This window comes from Babylonia areolata, chromosome 24 (genome assembly GCF_041734735.1).
Source record: "Babylonia areolata isolate BAREFJ2019XMU chromosome 24, ASM4173473v1, whole genome shotgun sequence".
In the NCBI taxonomy this organism is placed as follows: Eukaryota; Metazoa; Mollusca; class Gastropoda; order Neogastropoda; family Buccinidae; genus Babylonia; species Babylonia areolata.
Window position 1 is genome coordinate 24,495,260 of NC_134899.1, and position 21,267 is coordinate 24,516,526.

General features: G+C 45.1%; 1 protein-coding gene across 2 annotated transcripts in view; it reads right to left on the reverse strand.

Moving 5' to 3' along the window:
- Positions 1-21,267, reverse strand: part of LOC143299218 (uncharacterized) — a 179,025-nt gene that overhangs the window by 48,824 nt on the left and 108,934 nt on the right. For both annotated transcript variants that reach the window (XM_076612413.1, XM_076612412.1), the window contains exons 4-5: positions 5,416-5,575; positions 533-566 (exon numbers count right to left, since the gene is read on the reverse strand). In XM_076612413.1, the coding sequence (XP_076468528.1) occupies positions 533-566; positions 5,416-5,575 (194 nt within the window). The remainder of the gene's footprint in view (positions 1-532; positions 567-5,415; positions 5,576-21,267) is intronic.

Consider the following 21,267-nt stretch of genomic DNA (forward strand, 5'->3'; position numbering starts at 1 on the left):
TCTCTCGCCTATGTTTCAAATTATATGCATATGTTTGTGTGGGGATGTTTGAGTGAATGTTTTTAGTGCTATTGTAAAGCGCATAGAGCTTCAAGAATATGCGCTATAGCAAGAAGTCTTAATAAATAAATAAATAAAAAAACATTAGCATCTGGCGGGTTAACGGGGTGACAACGAGAACACTAAGCAGAAGTGTCAAGTGACTGAACGTGAACAGAGCGGAAGAGAACTGCTTCCACTTCAACTTGACTCAAAGGTTATAACTGCCTAAAAACGACTGCGGTAAACAACATGTGTGCGCGTGAGTGAGTGAGTGAGAGAGAGAGAGAGAATGTGTGTGTGTGTGTGTGTGTGTGTGTGTGTGTGTGTGTGTGTGTGTGTATGCGCGCGCGTGCATGTGTGAGAGAGAGAATGTTATGACACTGAAGCTCCATTAGTACATACAAACACACAGACGCCAATAGTCACACACACACACACACACACACACACACACACACACACACACACACACACACACACTTCTACTTACTTTAAAGTGTTGAGCACCTCTTGTAGTCGCAAACCTGAAGGACAGAAAAAAAAATCGTAATATTTTTTTACATTTCCAGTTATGAAATATTTTGTAATAAAACATTAAATTTAATTTACATTCGCAAGCTATTGTAGAAAAGTGCATGAACACAAACAAAAGGGAGGTAGAAAGAGAAAGAGAGGGAGAGAGGGGTTGGGGGGCAGAAAGATGTCACATCAAACATCCATGCACCCACCCACCAATATATATATATATATATATATATATATATATACATATATACATATATATATATGTATATATATATATATATATATATATATATATTCGCGCACGAGCGCGCAATTGCACACACACAAATAAAATCGCACGCAGATAGTGTGTGAACAGAACATTTATAAGATACTCACATCCTGTTACAACCTTTCACTGAAAAAAAAAGTTTTTCATATCACCGCCCCTTTTTTTCTGTCTTCTTCTTTTTTTCTTCTTTAAGTCAGCATGTGTTGTCCATTTTCCATGCCCATTTTCTAACCATTGAAATAATTGTTGTATACCGATACGCGATTCCTGGTTATCAATTCATAATAAAACATAATCTTGTGCGTAATAATAATGTATGTGCTTCCTCTTTGAAGTAGTCTGCTTTGTTAATATATCGTGTTTATTTTGCCCAAACATTGTGTTACTTTAATCAAAGAACGTTTCTCTTGTTCGTGTTACTTTCCTTGAGTACAACATTCTGGAGGGGTTTTCTGTCAGTACACCATCAGTTAGTCTGATAATAAATGGTTACTATATCATATATTTCATGCTTCGACCTTTAAGAGGATTATGCCATGAGTTCAGTTGAAGATGAAGGCAGGGATTCGTTCCCATCGACACCGACAGAACAAGAAATGTCAATGTCTTCATTAGAAACCACCAAGAGAAAAGGATCTTTCCTCGAGGTGATTCTTTTTCCTGAAGATGGAAGATGAAGTTTTAAGAGCCACGTGTCAGGAATGTTTCTTACTTTTAATGTGATTATCTGCCTTTGATGTAAAAACTGTTGTTATTCTTCTAAGAATGGCACACTATTACCGTTTATGTATGTTATGACGTTATGTTTCGTTGTTTTTTTCATAAGCGTTTGTCATAATATAACCATTTTGCCCGATGCATGTGAAATGTCGCATTCCTGATTTAAGATCATTTTTAAAGTCCGTAATATCTAGCTGTCCATTGCTATGTGTTTTTGGTCTGTTTTTGTTTGGTTGGTTGGTTTTTAAAATCTCTGTTGACAGTTACATACCTATATTGTGGAAACTAATATTCATTCCAAGAATGTCACTGTTAACGTTTATGTTTTGTTGAGAAAACTTTGTTTCTTATTCTCATTGTGATATCGCATTTTGCGGAGAGACATTATATGGCCTGTATTGAATATACATGAATAAAAAGAAAGTAAATCAAATACAAAGGAAAGAAGATTTCTTCGCCACTTACGTTGTTCTATCAGGGCTTGGAAAGAAACAAGTAAGGAATTCAAATAAATATATCTTTATTTCCTTTTTGAAAAAAAAAAAAAAATCACACACACACACACACAAAACCCACCTTTTTCTGCGGTTGGTACATTTTTTAAGCAACACAATAAAAACCTCGGCCTGAATATCATAACGCGTAAAAAGGCATAACTACCACATAAAAGTTTTAGAATCCACATGACCGTCTTTTTCTTTCTTTCTTTTAAGGGTGGGAGGGGCGCAGTATTTACTTTTACATCCCTGCCAGGCGAGCGAGAGAAGGGGTAGGGAGGGAGGGACAGAGAGAATGAGAGGGCAAAGAGAGAGAGAGAGAGAGAGAGAGAGAGAGAGAGACTGACAGACAGACAGACACAGACACAGAGGGACGGACACAGACAGAAAGGGAGGGAGAGCGTAAAAGAGTTTCCATAACGTGCAGTTTTATAGCACGATGACTAAAGACGGGCTCAAAGAGCACTCATGCACATGTGATAAGGATACCATCGCCAGTTTCTATGGCCTGGGCATAAATCACTCAGCGCTACAACTGCTTCTATGAATGAAACTTGAACGATGGGCAATGGAGCGAGCCCTATTCACCAAGTTCTATCTTAGAATACGTATACGTATATATAAAGAATATAATTATTTTTTTCTTTTGGCGTCGTTCAATCGCCGAGCGTCTGGGTTGGAAGCACAGGCGGCGTTCACACACCAGTGAAAATCGTCACGGTATTTCACTCTTCGCGTGATAGGTGGTGGTGGGGAGATGGCGAACTCAGATCAACTGAAGTTTGTTTCACTTCGTCTGTAAATTATTCTCGCAAGAGTGAACGCTGACGTGCATCTGGGTGCATGTCCACATATTCATGCGTGGGTGAGCATGTACGGACAAGTTATCAAAGGCAAGTGTGGGCGGAACCTGATGAGATGAATAACTCTCTTCTTTTTCTTCTTCTTCTTCGTCCTCTCTCCCCCCCCCCCCCCCCCCCTCTCTCTCTCTCTCTCTCTCTCTCTCTGAAGGATATAATTTCGTTAAATGTCACCATCCTTCTCCACGGAACAGTACAGATTGCTAGTATGTTTTGACTTTGTTTTTTCTTCAAAACACGTGAACTTGGTTCGCCAGTGAAAGGTGGAGACAGACAAGAGCTAAACGAAATGGAGGAACGGTCAAGTGTGTGCTTCAGAGTCCCCTTCAGAACTCAAGTGCTGATAGCAATGGTTCAGAACTATCAAACTTGTCCTAGTGTACGTGCAACATGTTATATGGTATTCCTTTCTTGATTTTAATGTCTTCTCTTGTGAAGGAAAAGAAATGGATTCAGATCCGACTCTCTAATGTGTCAGAGAATACAGGGCGTGTGTGTGTGTGTGTGTGTGTGTGCGTGTGCGTGTGCGATGAGACAGCATGTACAATGAGTTTCTCTTGAAAGATTCGCGCTCTACAAACGCCGTTTATTGGCATCATTCTAATTCTCACTGCTCGAGCAGACATGCCTTTGTATTCTGTTATCTCCCTTGCGCACGGATAGTTTGTATTGGTAACGTCCCTGGAGAACATGGTTTAGAACAAAAACGTTTTAGCGTTAATCTGACTGGAGGCAAAACACGGTGGGGTGTGTTTTATACTACAGGGTGATACACTGGCTCAGTTCTGTCCTCAAACAAGGGGGACTCTCCCTTTGATACACCCAGCAACAACACACAACGTGGGAGAAGCATGCTGTTGGCAACAACCTACACTCTGTTTGTCACTGTTTGGTGCCCGTTCCCGTGTGGGCTTTCTTTTCATTGGAGTGTTTGAGGTGGGGATGATGGCTCGGCTTTTGAAAACGGTGACAAAATCTTTCTGCGAAATGGACTTGCTTTCGTAGTCGAGCGAAGAGAGAGAGAGAGAGAGATGGCGGTGGGACGGCGTGAGAAGGAGGGAAGAGGAACGCTTAACAAAATGCATTGGTGGATTGCAAATTTCACATGCAGTGGTATCTGATTTCAACATATGTTTTCATTTCTTTTCTTTTACAGGTAGGACTATTTATTATCCCCATCACACTCCTGTCTCCAGAGGCCTAGTCAGGTTGCGCGTGTTCATGTTTCCTTAATGCCATGAACGCTGACATGAATCAAGGGATGCTATTTTAAATGCTGATGACACCCTCTGCGTTAGCATTCACACAAAAAAGGATTAGTTGTGCCAGCTGACTGTTCAGTGGAATTTGTTTCTGACTGAATAATTATAGCCTTTCTCTAAATCTTCTCATCACATTCTAGGAAAAAGACAAACTTCAGTTTGTAGTGGTAAGAGGAAGACAATGAAGAAGGGGAAGGAGATGAAGAAACAGAAGTAGACCAAGAAGAATACCACGGTGCTTACGATGAAGGAGGTGAATGGGAAAAAAGAGGGGGGGGGGGGATTAAAATTACAATTAATTGCACACACGAAGAGTCGCGGGAATCAGGAAGAATCAGAGGCAAAGGAACCCCACTCACCGAAGAGGAAGAAGAAGATGATAATAATAATAATAATAATAATAATAATAATGGATACTTACATAGCACACTATCCAGAAATCTGCTCTAGGTGCTTTACAAAAACGCTTTGTTAACATAAAACATTACATCTATGCTACATACACACACCAAAATGTGACTACACACACACACACACACGCGCGCGCGCGCACACACACACACACACACACAAACACTGCATACATACATTTATACATTTTAACAATACATGTGTATCTAACAGCTACCCTAACACATGCACACACATAGGCAGGCACAAACTTACATAAACTCACGCACACACAATACACATTCATATACATGCATGTAGTTATGTACACATACATATGTATACACACATAATCAAGCACAGCTAACGCAAAGGAAGTGGACCTGCCACAATTGAACTTACTGCTGAGACGAGATTTAAAAGATGCGAGGGAATCAGAATGACGGAGGTTATCAGGGAAGAACGGAGCTGGCGAGACGGGGTATAGATATGGGGGAGTTCAGAAAGATACTTGGGGCCAGATCCATTGACTAGAAAAGGTCAGAGTGGATAGCTTATAGTCTATTCGATCAGAAACAGGCAACCAGTGGAGAGACTGAAGGAGATGATAATAATAATAATGATGATGACGAAGGAGGTGGAGGGAAAACCCTAAGAATCTGAAAACGGAAAGGGAATATGTATGTATGTACATGTATGTATGTATGCATGTATATATATATATATATATGTGTGTGTGTGTGTGTGTGTGTGTGTGTGTGTGTGCGCGCGCGCCCAGCAGCAGCAGCAAAAGTGACGAGACAGTTAAGAAAGAAGCAGAGACAGACAAAAGGCCCAACGCCACTCACCGAAAAACTCATTCCTGATCCGTATCCTGTCCTGCAGGTCGTTGGAGTAGATGATGAGGCAGTTGACCAGCTCCAGGAGGATGGTCTGGTAGGCCACGTTGTCAGACCCTCGCAGCTCCTCCACAATGATGCTGAACCGGTACTTCTTGCCTCGTGTCGTCTGCACGTGCACACACACACACACACACACACACACACACACACACACACACACATGAAAAGATTTTGAAAACAATAGGCAGACAAGACTTCTTGTGGACGGAATGCGGAGGGGGTAGTGTCATCCTGTGTGTGTGTGTGTGTGTGTGAGCGTGCGTGATGGAGGAGAGAGGAAGGGGGACAACCTGCAGCTTTGCCGCGTGCTTCCCCCTTTCAAAATGCTCCAACTCGAAGAAAATCCACCTTGACTCGACAAAGTACAATGCACAACAATGCAGCAACACAATAGGACTGCAATCCAGTTCAGTGCAACGGCATTCTTGTTCAACTCAGACTGGGAGAATGATTCACATAATATCGGACATTTTTGTTGGTTCGTGTTCCGACAGACCGGTGCGCAAAAGCATCACAACGAGAGAGGAAAAAGAGAGGGGACAATGTGAGAGAGAGAGAGGGAGAGAGAGAGACAGAGATAGGGAGAGAGGGAGCAATATGTGATGAAACTTTACGGACAGAACAAAAGACACAGAAACAAAGGGCAAGGGGGGGTCACCAAACTCTTAAGGCCACCACGGTGTAGCAGACAAGGAGCAGCATTGTTGGTCCAGGCACATCAAAGCAAGGCTCTAATCCCCTCTTTGCCTTGGCAAACTTACAAAGATGGCGCACGTCAGCGCCGGAAGTCGTCATCATGTGTTCAGGGACAGATCGCTTCCGTTATGCACACAATGCCCCATATCTGAGACTGTGTGTGTTCTTGTTTTCCTTACCCGCTGCTGTGCGTTTTGAACAGTGTGTGTGTGTGTGTGTGTGTGTGTGTGTGTGTGTGTGCGTTGTGCTGTGTTGTGTTGTGTTGTGTTGTGTTTGTACATGCTGTATTGTGTGTGCGTGTGCGCTTATATTTGTGTGAGAGAGACAGAGACGAAGCTAGAATGGATACAAAGAGTGAGGGAGAAAACGGAGAGCGATAGCGAGCGCAGTTTGTCTTCTGTAACAAAACAAATAACGGACCTGACCCAAATGTCTCTGCAGAGGAAAACTAATCAACATTACAATATCCCCCGTGAATTACTTTGTTACATTGTAACTCTTCCCCGTCTCTTCTAAAAAAATATAATAAATAAATTAATTAAAAACACTCTACTGTCCAACAGCCGAGGACATATCACCGGGTGACTGTGACTGCCAGAGGCAGTCCTTTCCTCAGAAACAGGGACCATGTCAGTCAAGGACCCTCCGCGTTGTCAACTGCCATGAACCCTGACACACATGACGGACGATCTCTCCCCTACACATGTTCACCTTGTTCCTCACAGCTTGTCATCGCTATGAGACCAAGACCAGGCGTGGAGTAGACGGGGAACGTATTTTCGTACGTCTGGTGGGTTTGGATAGAGCTTTTCATAACTGTTCAAATCATCTACGGCCATTAGTAAATCATACCTGATTGTTTTCAATTAGTAAGTTTTACTGCACTTTCTAAACAATGCCCAAATGCACTGTTAATTCAAACGTACAAACCTCGTCAGATACAAGATATAATTTGACGTGTCAACAGCCACAAAATGACTTCTGCGACCAACTGGGCTGTGCTCTGAATGGAATCAACGCGCTCTGTTCAAAACCTCGTTTTCCAAGACACCAACGTAACATGAATGAAAAACAAGAACACCAGGTATGTGGACAGTGCATGATGACATGGTTTTGCCACGGACTTATTGCATATCAGCCCCCTCTCCCTTCCCCTACACACCTCCCTTTCCTACAACTGCTTGACCCGGTGTCTTTTCAAACCAAACTGACTTCACGAAGGCAATTTTTGGGAACACAAGAACAGGCAATTTCAGGGTGTCTCTCCCACCCGCTCCTGCTCCAACCATTGCCAACTGATTAAAGAAATTTACAACACTTTCCAACAAAGAAATAGCCAACCACAGAGGTAGAACTATCTTGAAAAGTGAATACAGTATCCTAATAATGCCCCTGTTGGTGGGATATATGATGGAAAGCTAAGGTAAACTGAATGTTCCGATAGTCCCTTCGTTTTCTTGTTCTTCTTTCTCTTCTTTTTCTGTAGTAAAACTGTCTTCCAATACCCTCCCCCCTCACCCAACCCCACCCCAACCCCCAGTCTTAATACACATAATAGATATAAATGGTCCACTTTTTGAATTTGCCCATGTGTCAATCACATAAGGGGTCAAGATAGTGTTGCGGCGTTCCAGATGAGTGATGTCATCCTAGATGTGGTTTTCCATGACGGATGTGGTCCAGGCTAAGTTGCACGTGACGGAGTGAGCGGTCGTGCTTGTTCCGATTGACAGAGCATGTACGAGGGATATGACTGGTGCATGATTCGCCTGTGGTCTGATTGAGGTCTTCCTCTGTCATTCACTGCACGGCCTGATGGGATGCTGTCTATGTGTGCGTCGGCATACACACGCAAGCACGCAGGCACGCACACACACTCAAGCACGCACGCACGCACACACACACACACACACATTTCCCCGACACCCCTGTCAACTTGCTTGTCATCAAACAATGTAAGTTCGGGAGTTCTTTCTCAGTCTTTCTCCCTCTCTCTCGAATGTCTAAAATTCGTAAGTAATAAACTTGCAATGGAGTGACGCACAGTGGGTGTAGTGTGGAGATGTTAATGTCCCATTGTTCAGTGTGTAGTGGTGGTAAAGGTAGTGACTAATGTTCCTGCCACGGGGAAGGGCTGACTGTATGGTAATCACGGTTCTCTCCAGGGCGTCTGAACTGGGTTATTAGTGTGTGTGTATGTGTGTGTGTGTGTGTGTGTGTGTGTGTGTGTGTGTGTGTGTATCATAAGGATGATATCTCCACTGTATTCCTTCTCTCATTGCTTTGCCTGTCTTTTCGTGTATGTGTGCACGCATGCTTGTTCAAGCTTGGCTGAGTGAGAGGAGAGAGAGAAAGAGAGAGAGACTGACTGACAGGTAGACAGAGAGGGAAAGACAGAAGGACAAAGACAATCCAAAAACAAAACCGGCTGGTTCAGACTGCGCAGTATCGTAGGATCTCACACCGTGAAGACAGAGACCTATGAGAAAAAAACAACAGAAAAAACTTTTGACATCAAAGGCTTATCGTACGTCAAGGAGGAACGTAACTGAAGCTATGGCGATATCCCTCCCCTGCCCTGTCCCCTCAATGGCCGGAAGGTCATTTGTAATGTATGCCGTTGGCGTCAAAACACAAAGCACGCGAGCCATTCCATACGTCTTTTTTCTTTTTTTCTTGTCACTGGCAGCGGTAAACAACATTAACTGACATAAAGAATTTGGACAATGACTCATCCTCTTGTCGCCCAAACAACCTCCACGTTTTATCACACCTGATTTGGCATTCCGGGCAACGGGAAGTCCTACTGATAAAAGTCGAAACGGATCGATTCCAGTTTCGATCAACCTCCTAAATACACGGAAACCACTCGACTGAAATCAATAAACAGACAAGATATAGGATGACGGTGGAAAGATCCCCATCGATTGACAGTAATTTGCCATCTGTTCGTTTGTTGTTGTGTTTGTTGACGAAGGGCCTCACCAACTGAACTCTGCGGGACTATAACTGCGACGGAGATTTTATCAAAACAAGAACTTTACAAAGTCCGATTCCCAAACCGATTTGTTTACTTCTATGTCTATGTCTTTTCTCTCTTTGACCATCAGAGGGGAAATCAGAGTAAGACATAAAGGGGCGGAGGGGGGGGGGCGAAGGGAGAGAGAGAAAAAAAAATAATGCACAGAATGTATTTTTTCATCAATCTTCCTACACTGTTCCAGCCATCCATCCCTAAAATACACTCATCCTGTCACCACCACCAGCTGCATGCCGCCAACTCCAGGCAACTGAGCTCCTCCCAATTACCGTCCAATTGCCCCAATCGCCACAGAAAACCTCCTGTCAACCCTAACGGAGCCCACTCGGCTCCCTTAACTATATGGCAATTTAGCACATTTTTTGTATGCGTCTGGTGGTAAGCACTTCACTTGTTATCAAGTTTAAATGGCACGTGATGTTCGAATTTTTAAGACTAGGGAGGGAGAAAGAAAGCCTTTTGTTTGCAGTCCCAAGTTCTGATTACACACGGGATTGTACTCACCCCTTTACCATCTCCACACCATGCACCTCCGGTAGGCTCTGGGTGCTAGTGGTGGTTTTTGTGTTTTTTTCTCTCTCTTCTTTTCTATTTTGTACAAAACTTGAGGTCACATGGAGTTGCAGCATGCACTTAACGTGTGTTGAATAATCCACGATAAGACTTTATACTGAGAAAACATCCGCACACAGAATCATCACTGGAGAGAGAGAGAGAGAGAGAGAGAGAGAGAGAGAGACTGAATGACTGACTGACTGATGGGTAGAAAACAAAACTGGCTGGTTCAGACAGTGCAGCATCATAGGATCTAATACCATGAAGATAGACCTATGAGAAAAAAACAGAAAAAAAACCGTTTGACATCAAAGGCTCACAGTACGTCAAGGAGACATGTAACTGAAGCTATGGTGATATCCGTCCTATGTCCTGTCCCCTCAATGGCCAGAAGGTCATTTGTAATGTATGCCGTTGGAGAAAATCAACAAAAAACAAACAAACACGCGAGCCATTCCATACGTCTTTTTTCTTTCTTTTCTTGTCACTGGCAGCGGTAAAGAACATTAACTGACATAAAGAATTTGGACGACTCATCCTTTTCTCGCCCAAACAACCTCCACGTTTTATGGCACCTGATTTGGCATTCCCGGCAACGGTGAGTCCTACTGATAAAAATCGAAACGGATCGATTCCAGTTTCGATCAACCTCCTAAATACACGGAAACCACTCGACTGAAATCAATAAACAGACAAGATATAGGATGACGGTGGAAAGATCCCCATCGATTGACAGTAATTTGCCATCTGTTCGTTTGTTGTTGTGTTTGTTGACGAAGGGCCTCACCAACTGAACTCTGCGGGACTATAACTGCGACGGAGATTTTATCAAAACAAGAACTTTACAAAGTCCGATTCCCAAACCGATTTGTTTACTTCTATGTCTATGTCTTTTCTCTCTTTGACCGTCAGACGGGAAATCAGAGTAAGACATGTGGGGAAGAGAGACAGACAGACAGACAGACAGAGCCTGAGAGAATAATGCACATAATGTATACAGTGCATGCACTGATGCAGACACCTTGACCTTCCCCCCTACCCCATAACAAATCTTCAAAGAACTTAACTGTTCCGAATTTATCATACAATAAATCATGTACAGATTAAAAAGTTACCATTTTTTTTTATCCATCTTCCTACACTCTTCCAGCCATCCATCCCTAAAATACACTCATCCTGTCACCACCACCAGCTGCATGCCGCCAACTCCGGGCAACTGAGCTCCTCCCAATTACCCTCCAATGGCCCCAATCGCCACAGACAACCTCCTGTCAACCCTAACGGAGCCCACTCGGCTCCCTTAACTATCCGGCAATTTAGCACATTTTTTGTATGTGTCCGTCTGGCGGTAAGCACTTCACTTGTTATCAAGTTTAAATGGCACGTGATGTTCGAATTCTTAAGACTAGGGAGGGAGAAAGAAAGCCTTTTGATTGGAGTCCCAAGTTCTGATTACACAAGGGATTGTACCCACCCCTTTACCATCTCCACACCATGCAACTCTGGTAGGCTTTGTGCTGGTGTGCTGTTTTGTTTTGTTTTTTCTCTTTTTTTTATATTGTGTACAAAACTTGAGGTCACATGCAGTTTCAGCATGCACTTAACGTGTGTTGAATAATCCACGGCAACATAAGACTTTTTACTGAAAAAAACATCCACATGCAGAATCATCACTGGTTTAAGAGAGAGAGAGAGAGATCCCCCCCCCTCCTCCTGACCCCATCCCCTCTCTCTTTCTCTTTGTCTCTTGAATGGTTTTGTGGTTTTATTTTTTTCTTTTAAAATTGTATTCGATATTGCATGTTCATGCCCTATTTTTTTTTATATCCCCCTCACCCCTTTGACTGATCAGCCCCAAAAGCCTTTGTCAAATAAAACACTGTTGTCTTCTATCTTTGTATATTTGTATATATATATATATATATGTGTGTGTGTGTGTGTGTGTGTGTGTGTGTGTGTACAGAGAGAGAGATAATCATTGTTCATTTCAGTGACTGGTTTCTACATATCTATCTGCACTGACTAGTGTTATCACAAACGATTTGTTTGGGGATGAAACACGGCCGCCCGCATCAAAGCCTTCGTTCCTCTTACTGGTGCCACCCTTTCTGACCTCCCTACCCTTCCAGCACCAGCACTCCATTCACAAGGTGGGTAGAAATACATCAGTACACAGCCCCATTATATTAACATAACAGGGTAGGTACTAAGACATAGCTGGGTATCTTGTCTGTTGTTGCCTGTCCTGACCTTTGCTGACCTGCATTCCCCCTCCACCCGGCGACCCCGCTATCCACTAATGACGTCACCATACACCCACTTTGATCGCAAATGAGTCACCATGCCTTCGCTGTAGGATTAAGATAATAGATTGCCCCTGTAAGCCTTTCACTATTTAATTCTTCGTCGTTTATAATGACGTTGGTGAGTGACATATCGTGTGTACTGTATGTCTCGTGAAGCTCGTGGATGTGTCTGTTCTCTCTATGACATTCTTTCTCTTTGTGTTTGGTTGTAATTTCCACTCAGGTGTCCTGTTTTTCTCGATAGTCATCTGTTACGTTTTTGGTTTTTTTTAAAATTATCATTATTATTATTATCATCATCATTATTATCCAGGGACAGTAGTAGCATTACGTTTCTGTTCATAGTTCTTTTGGAGTGGAGAGAGAATAAGAGACTGAGAGAGAGAGAGAGAGACAGAAAGGAAGAAGCAGCTGACAAAAGGTGTGAGAGGGTGTGGGGGGACAGGGAGGGAGGGAGGTGCATGCGTGAGTCTCCCAACAGGTCTCGTTATATCACACACACCTGGGGCACGCGCAGGACGATGCAGCGGGGTCCACCTGAACACGGAGCCGTGAGAACAACTGGGCGCTGACCCGGACACTGACGTGTTTGTCTCCCCCGTCACGCTCCTTCCCGTCATGCACAACCGCAAGGGGAGAGCACCAAGGTCAAAAATACACAATACTTCGCCCATTGTCCTGTTTTCCGTTTCATTCTTAAGGGGGACAGCACCAAGGTATTAGAAGGGGGAAAAAAAGAAGGAAGAAAAAAAAACTTTGCCTTTTGTCCCGTTTCCGGTTTCATTCTTGTTCTGCTCCTCCATCCTCTCAACCCAACCCCTCTTTCGCCTTCCCTTCCCTCCTTTAAGCAAGCGACCCTGCCAACTGTGGGGCAAGGCAGAGGCAGTCAAGGAACAGATATGGCAGCTCACAGAAAGGAACCCGAGCCGTGAAAACTCTGCTGACAGATAATACCAGGTATACACAAGACGCAGCAATCTATTTAAAAATGTATGGGTTGAATTTATACAGACAGAAACTGATACCCGGAGAGGTGGAGAAGCACTTATTAAAGAATTTGTATGACGGGGGAAAGGTGAGAGAGAGAAAGAGAGAACAAGGAAAATAGTATATTGATAACCTACAACCTCACGTGACACAGCTGTTGGTTTGTTGTTGTTATTGTTGTTATTGTTTGTTTTGTTTGTTTTCACTGTCGTAATTTTTGCTGTTATTTTGCTGCTGTTTTATGTTGTTGTTGAAGATGATGATGATGATGTTTCTTACAGCACTGGAGCCTGATTATCAAATGATGTTTGTTGAAAATTAAGGAAGTGTTCAAGCAACAGGTCTCGTGGCTTTGAACTACACTTCTCACCAGTATATTTACAACTTGTCGGCAGATGGATAAAGAAGCATCACAGACACGGAACTTTTTTTTTTGGGGGGGGGTGGGGGGGGGGGGGGAGGTGAATCATCGCCTTCACTTCCCCTGTCCCATAGTCTATGACCCTCTCCGGCAGCTAATCATCAAGAAGCGCCTGTGTACAAAGGCTTATCTGTCGTCCCCATCCACACTCCCCTCCCCCTTCCAGCGAATTGGCCTGAGGATTAAAGGTGGCCATGTTTTATGGCCCCCGGTCCTGTCTTTTCCGTGTTCCGACCAGTCATAAAACACAAGGCCACGTTACGGAGACTCGTTTTCCCGGTAGGCAACGGGAATTACCGCCCTTCTTCTGCAGTCGTAAAGCAGACTTACAACGGCGCCCGGTGAATGGAGGCAGGGAGGTGACCTGACACAGGCCACCTCACCCTCCTCCGTCCCCCCTTCAACGTGTAATACTGACAGCACGGATCTCCAGACACTGCACACTATCTACTACGCTTCCTGAATCCCACGGTTCGACTGAAGCCAGTCTGACAGCACTAATCCTCTTTTCACCATGCGCAACAGACTACATCCCCTGCTTTCAGTGGTGGGGGATATGGGGATGAGAGATGTGGTGGAGGAGATGGGGGTTTAGGGTCGACGGTTCTTTCAAGGTCATCAACGGTCATCCTTTTGAAAACAACAACGGCGTTCCGGTTGAGTCAACGACCTGCTTATGTCAGTAGTAATTAATATTCCCCCCCCCAAAAAAAAAACTTCAACGCTTGTTTCCCACTCCTTAGCAGGTTGGAATATTTCAGATTCCTTGAAGATGTAACCGCGCATACGGGGATGTGAACGTCAACAGAATGAATAAACACTGTGGGAGTGGCTTGGTGAGTTCGGTTCAGTTCAGTTACTGAAGGAAGCGTCACTGCATTCGTACTATACATATAGTACGTTAGACCACATCTGCTATGGAGATGCCTAACCAGCAGCGTAATCCAACGCGCTTAGTCAGGCCTTGAGGAAACGAAAAAATAAACAATAAATTACATTAAAAAATAATAAATCAATACATCATCTATCATATAATAGAAAAAATGAATGTATACAGTAACTAATGACTACTATAAGACATGAAGAATGCGTGGCCCACATGTGGGACGCAATGCCGATTGCGTTAACAGCACGGCGCTTGGTGAGGATGGTCCTAATGAAGAGCAGAAAATGACCGAAGGAAATGATTACCAAAGATGTCTATGTCTTCATTCAGAGCCTGTGTTGATCCAGTGGTAAAAAGAACAGTGATGGATATCGACCTGTGTGTCCGCATGCCACGTGTCAGGGACCTGGGGTGGGGTATGTGGGGGGTGGACAGGGCAAGACTGTTCCTTCCTGTACACTGGCTACATAAAACAGCAACTCAACTGCTGTGACCCCATGTACCCCCCCTCCCCGCCCCCTCCCACCTTCCTCCCCAGCTCAAGAAGCGGGGGTTAAACTGGTTTAATACTAAAATAATGGCTGTTGTAGCAGACACAGAGACTGCAGACCAGCGGCGCGGGCAGACGTGTGGGGTGACTCACGCCGTCTGCTTTCCTCACAGCCACTTTTTTCACTCATTGGGGTGTAACGCGGCACAGACACACCGCCATGTCTGTGACGGCCACTGGTTCGTTTATAATGAGTGTAACGTCACATCACGAATGCGCCGTCACGGTGTCGTCACTGGGTGTAACGACCGATGTCCACTGCGGCGTATCGGTCAATCATTGTTAGACTGGGTTTCAACATCCTCTTTCAGCCATACCATCACGTGGCAGCCATTCATTAGATGATTCACAGTGTCTGCCTCTTCTGGGCCGAGGGAGTCAGCTGGAGGACTGCGTGGTGAAGGTATGCACAGGTGGGGGACGCCAGGCCAACACCCATCCAGATGCACGAGTGAAGCATAGCTTCTGAAGGTCGTACTGTTTCGGGGCGCACAACACCCCTCACCATTTCCACGCTTCTTGTTTCAGCAGGATACTCTGATTAAGAAGTGCTGGTCTTTGCAGCAGAAATTCGGTTCACCGGTCAACTATAACTAATAACTGATGCGTGGCCCCTGAAACGCTATCCAACGTGTAATGGTGAACAACAAAGAACGCAACATGATGAATGTAGCATCAAACAGTGAATGAATGTCAAACGATTTTGCTCTTTAGTTTCTCTTTTGCCCCCGAAAGAAACTTGAGTACTATGCTTCCCCTTTATGACTACAAGCCCCCCCCCCCCCCCCCCCTTGCACCACACGCCCCTTCACCCCTCCGCCCCCCTCGGCAAACAACAAAAAAAGTGCCTTTTCGATATACAGACTGTCAATTCTAAAAGCCTGTATTAGTCTGACTATCTGTCTAGTTCTATTGTTTATCGTGTTTTCAAAGGTACAATGACGATAATATATATCTCTCTGTCTGTCTGCACACACACACACACACATACAAATATATATATATATATATATATATATATATATAGAGAGAGAGAGAGAGAGAGAGAGAGAGAGAGAGAGAGAGAGAGATTATCACCTATGTATTACAACAAAACCCATAAATGTTTTAAAGTTGCTACAGTCGTACCAGTTATCTAGTCAGGTGATCGAACAGACCCTTTCAATTACAGACCAATTTCAATTTTATCAGTTTTGTCATAACCATTAGAGAAACACATTAACATACATATCCTCAATCACCCCAGTCACAACAAACTATTTCATCCAAACCAATGGTTTCAGGTCCAAGCACTCCTGCCGTACAACACTCACTAACCTAGATGAACAGTAGCTAACAAATAAAAAAAAAACCTTACGAAATTATATGTATATATGTAATCTGTGTGTGTGTGTGTGTGTGTGTGTGTGTGTGTGTGTGTGTGTGTGTGTGTGTGTGTGTGTGTGTGTGTGTGTGAGCACGAGTGTTTGCGCGTGAAAAACACGTATGTTTACGTGGGTGAGCGCGTTCGCAAATCTGTGTGCGCACGACTGAAGTCCACAGTTAGTTTGTCCATTCTTTTCATGCAGACCATAAACCAGATGAAAGTCCAGAAACATGAAGCAAGACGCGATCAGTCCTCTGAACCTACAGATCAATCAAGCAACTGAAACAAACTTGGGCCTGGAACTATCTACTTATTCCTGACCACAGGCCCAGGAGCCAAGTCGCTGCGCCCTCTGTTACTTCCAGTGATCCTTCTGGATCGTCTATCCGTCTTGAGCACGTACTCCCGCGTTTTCCCTTTAACATGCACCCCCCCCCCCCGTCCCCCCCTCCCGTGCGCGCCTGTTGCAGCAGGTATAAACGAACTGGTTAGGAAAGTGGCAATGAGAATATTAACACCTGTACACCAACTTACCTGAGAAATGTGTCCAGTTTACTGAGGGGAAAAGTAGCAGTGAAGGAGATTGGGGGAAGGGAGGAGGGCTTGATAGCCGCACCTGGTCACTGGGTTTACCTCAGTGTAGGCTGTAAGTGTTAAGTGCGAGGCTTAGATTCCCAGGTCACTTCCCCAAACACTCCCCCGACTGACGGAACTTGGCAAAAGCTTTAACCCACACCTGCCTACACGCCCACACTTCAAACTGTTTCGCTGAACTTGCTGTTTTACGCCGAGTGTGTCACTGTTCCAAGAAGCCATGTCCTGAACTTTGATACATTATCAGTACAGATGCAGTTGTGGCTTCGTGGCCACAGCAGTGGTCGAGGAAACGACAGATCCCGAGTTCGATCCTTGCCACCGGGCAGACAATTCAATTCACAAGGCTTCAGCTTCCCACGTCTTGAATGGTGCACTGACTGGGTGCAGGCCCTTTGCAAAAATAAAGCGGGAACTTAGTGCATGCAATTGAACTGACAGTATAGTCAATAATGAATGAAGGAGAAAGAACAATTAAGAAATTTGATTTCCTGATTATGGTGGTCTAAAGATTGCTCAAGGCGCGCACGTACGCACGCAAGAGTACACACACACACACACACACACACACACACACACACAACACACACACACACACACACACGACAGCAAATTACCTGTTAACGATGTTAACCACTTTAACAACGAAAGGGTATGACAAGGATTACAACCAGACAGCAACCTTGGGTTTTTACTTGGTTAAAGAAGCAAAACGTTCGTGTTGTAATCATCGACTATAACATTACTATCAATCTTTCACTTTTTTTTTTGCACCATCCGTGTTGTCGGCGTTTTCAATTAATCACCCTCTACAGGGATGTGACTGGAGTAGCCCACGCCCTCTGGAGCCCTTCATGTGAAGCAGCAAGGAAAGTTGGGCTTCGTGGTTCTGATCTCCCTACCTTTGTAGTGCCGTAAGATGAATGGAGGCCACGGCCACCGTGACGTGAAGGGGAAGGGGCAAGAGGAGGGCACAGGGTGCAGGGTACACCAGTACCTCCCACCCGGAAATACAGTCTGACAGCAGCTACAAGGTGGAGGCAGAAGATGAGGGAGGCAACAGAGCGGATAACGATGGAGCCGTGGAAGCACGTTCTTACAAGCACCGTTGAAGAACTTTACACTGAGGGTTTACGTCAACGTCTGTCGGTAGTGAGGGAACTGGATGATGTGGGTAAACAAGTTTTTTTTTTTTTTTTTTTTTTTTTTTTGTTTTTTTTTGCAACAATCAAAAAGACTATAGGTTTTATCTAACGTGCGTGACGCAAAAGAAAAAGCTATTACAACATCGTATATTTACCACAAATTGCATTAACGGGTAATGTGTATAATATAATCGGCACTAACCTGCCCCGTGCACGCCCCCCGCATCACTTACCTTCCCACTCCTTCCGTCTTCCACTACCAACACTACCAAAACACTAACATAACTAATCGATTATCCCATTTTCACCATACCCCACCTCCTGACCTTCTTCAATCTTCACTGCTAACGACCATCTTTAACGAGACCCTGACGAGGGCAATGAGGAAAGAGGCAGACAGGCCCGATCGTGAGGGCTCCACACAAGGCCGCCCCAGGAGTCTGTGGAAGTACTGCCAAACGTGTCCGTGTGGAGGGGCAGTTAGTAGCCCTCATCATCATCACAACGATAGGGCCCCTGCTGCCCCCAATGTACTAGCACGCCCACCTCACAAAGGTAACGATCCCCCGAGGATTGCTCGAGGGCATGGGCCGAGAACAAGGTGTGAGCCCTTCAGGTAAAAGCCAATGTCCCTCCTCCCTTCCCATCCTACCCTTTGCATGTGGGAGTGGTGGTATCACTGTGTTGTTCACTGAGTCCTCTTTCGCCCATTTCTGCGTTGTTCTTCCTCACTTACGTCCATCATTCCCAGCACCGTTTGTCCTAACACCGGGTGTCCTTACATCACCAAGTCTCACGTCCTCTAATCCCTTGATGCCTGATCTTACACCAGCCTTCTCACAGGCCCTGGCTTGGCTTTGGCGGTCGTTTGGGTGTGGGCAACATTGGATAGAAAGATAACCTACTGCATCATGTCTCCATTCCATCATCACTTATCACCTGTTCACCCATCTCTATTCTCATATCGCCTGTTGCCATGAGACCAGTCCTCAGTAACGTGCAATTCTTGCCGAGCACACGATAACATGACTCATACTGACGTCGTTTGTACTCGTACTGTTGCAACCCCACCCCCATCCATAACATTACAAAAACGCTGTTCCTACTCATCGACAAACTTTATCACACTTACTGCATCGACTGGGATCAGTATTGCCACAGGTCAGTTTAGCTCTTGAAGATAAAGAGGGGGTGAGATACACAGAGAAAAAGAGGGGGAAGGAGGGAGGGGCTGTGGGTACTTCTCAAAACAGTCTACCTATTTCGTTTATTCATTAAATTGACGCCCTGTCTTGAAACATACATGGTGACATTTTCGCGGACAAAGACTGCCAGAGAACAGAGAAGAGAGACCTCGATTTAATAGTATCAGTTGACAATTTGTACACAACACAGATACGGAGTGGAGACGGTTCGGGGAGGGTCCACCTCCTCCAAACCCCATCCAACAGTCATGGAGACAAAGGGGGACCCCTTTACCTCAGCTATGCAGAATTCCCGTCACACGCTGTTAACTGGGTGTTTAAGTCCTTGGCTATCAAGGTAGGGTGTTGTCGATACATGTCGCAAGAAGACGTGAACCTTAGCTTTGGCCACTTGCGGGAGAGCGACGGGCAACGTTCTGGTCTCTATGGGTACCGAGCAATGTGGGCCTGTTACTGTGTCTGCCCAGGTCTCTAACTGGGGTCGCCCGGGGTTAGCTGACAACTGCACGTCACTCCCGAGGCCGAAAGGAGGCTAGGGGGTGGAGAGGTAAGTGCTAAAGAGGGCGATGTGTGACGATTAGGACCAAACAACACGATAGGCAGGGGGAAAAAACCGGACGGGGTCCACTAGGCCCAAGATCCCTATGATCCCCCCTCCCCCAGCCCCGCCGTACAGAGTGGTTTGGCCCAACAGTAGCACAGTCTGATAAGGCTGGGTACACAACTCAGGACGGACACTGCCAAATCTAGAACTGCAGTGAACTGGACGTTGCTCCTCTCTCTCTCTCTCTCTCTCTCTCTCTAACACACACACACACACACACACACACACACACACACACACACACACACATTAGAAGTCAACACCATACATATTCATAACAGAAAGAAAAATAATAATTTGTTCGACGTATCTTCGTGAAAGACATGGACAGAACGAGACGAGTGAAGAAAAGAGTGTGTGAATCTTTAATTAAGGCTCAGGTAATCTGATATAAGAAAGTGTTCGAAACACTCTGAAAGTAGTTCTCGTCTATGGGCTTTGAACAAAACGTATTCCAAAAACATGCATTTAGTCTAACTGGTGCAAAACTACAATGCCCTAACAAAACAACCACCAAAAACACGTGAAAAACTGAGCCAAAATAAAGCCAGTTCTGTTCAACTGCAAGGAGAAAGTGCCTCGAGGAAAACCAATAAGCTAAACACAGAACGCCAATCCGACAGCAGAGGAATGGTGAATTCCAAACCCTCGATAGGATCTGGGAGCAGATTCGTTCTGTCAAGACCAGACTGCCAGAAGGCTCAAATCCTGCCGTCACCTAACGCGATCGAACAAGGCGCACACTCGTTTCATCTACGCTTTTATCTCTCTCTGACGAATGGAAAGGAGAGTGAGGGAATATGGGTGGGTGGGTGACCTGTCTTTGTCAGGTCAGGGCCTGCACGAGAGTTGCATGACCTACCCACACCTCACCCACCCCCGGAATCCCCACCCTCTACCCCAACTCCCCACCTACACACAACTACACCCTCTTTCCCCTCTGACCTGTCGACACAAAGTCTGGCCCTTGACCACCGTGCCGGACTGAAGTCGGTCACTTTACGCATTAACGTAATCCTTGTAAGTCTCCTGACTGACGCCCCTAGGTACAGTTCAAACGATGGCAGGGGCTGTGTGTGTGTGTGTGTGTGTGTGTGTGTGTGTGTGTGTGTGTGTGTGTGTGACGCCTGCATGACATAGCAGAAAGCGTAGAATCCAGAGCATCAAAGGAGGGGAAAAGGGGCGGGGGTGAGAGAAGCAGGCAGGGGCTGTCAAGATGTCTACGTCCCCTGACATACCACAGCTGCTGGTGGTTGTCCGCAGTGGTTGAGGCCTTCCGCTCCGACAACTGGATCATTCAGCAAGCAGGACCAGTACTACCGGTCACTACCCTTTTTTTCCCCGTTCAGCCGACAATGCTGCGTGTGGGAAAGAATAATGTCAACAGCGAGTTTGTACGAAAGACAATGATGGTGGCTGAACAGCCATCCAACAGACTTAGAG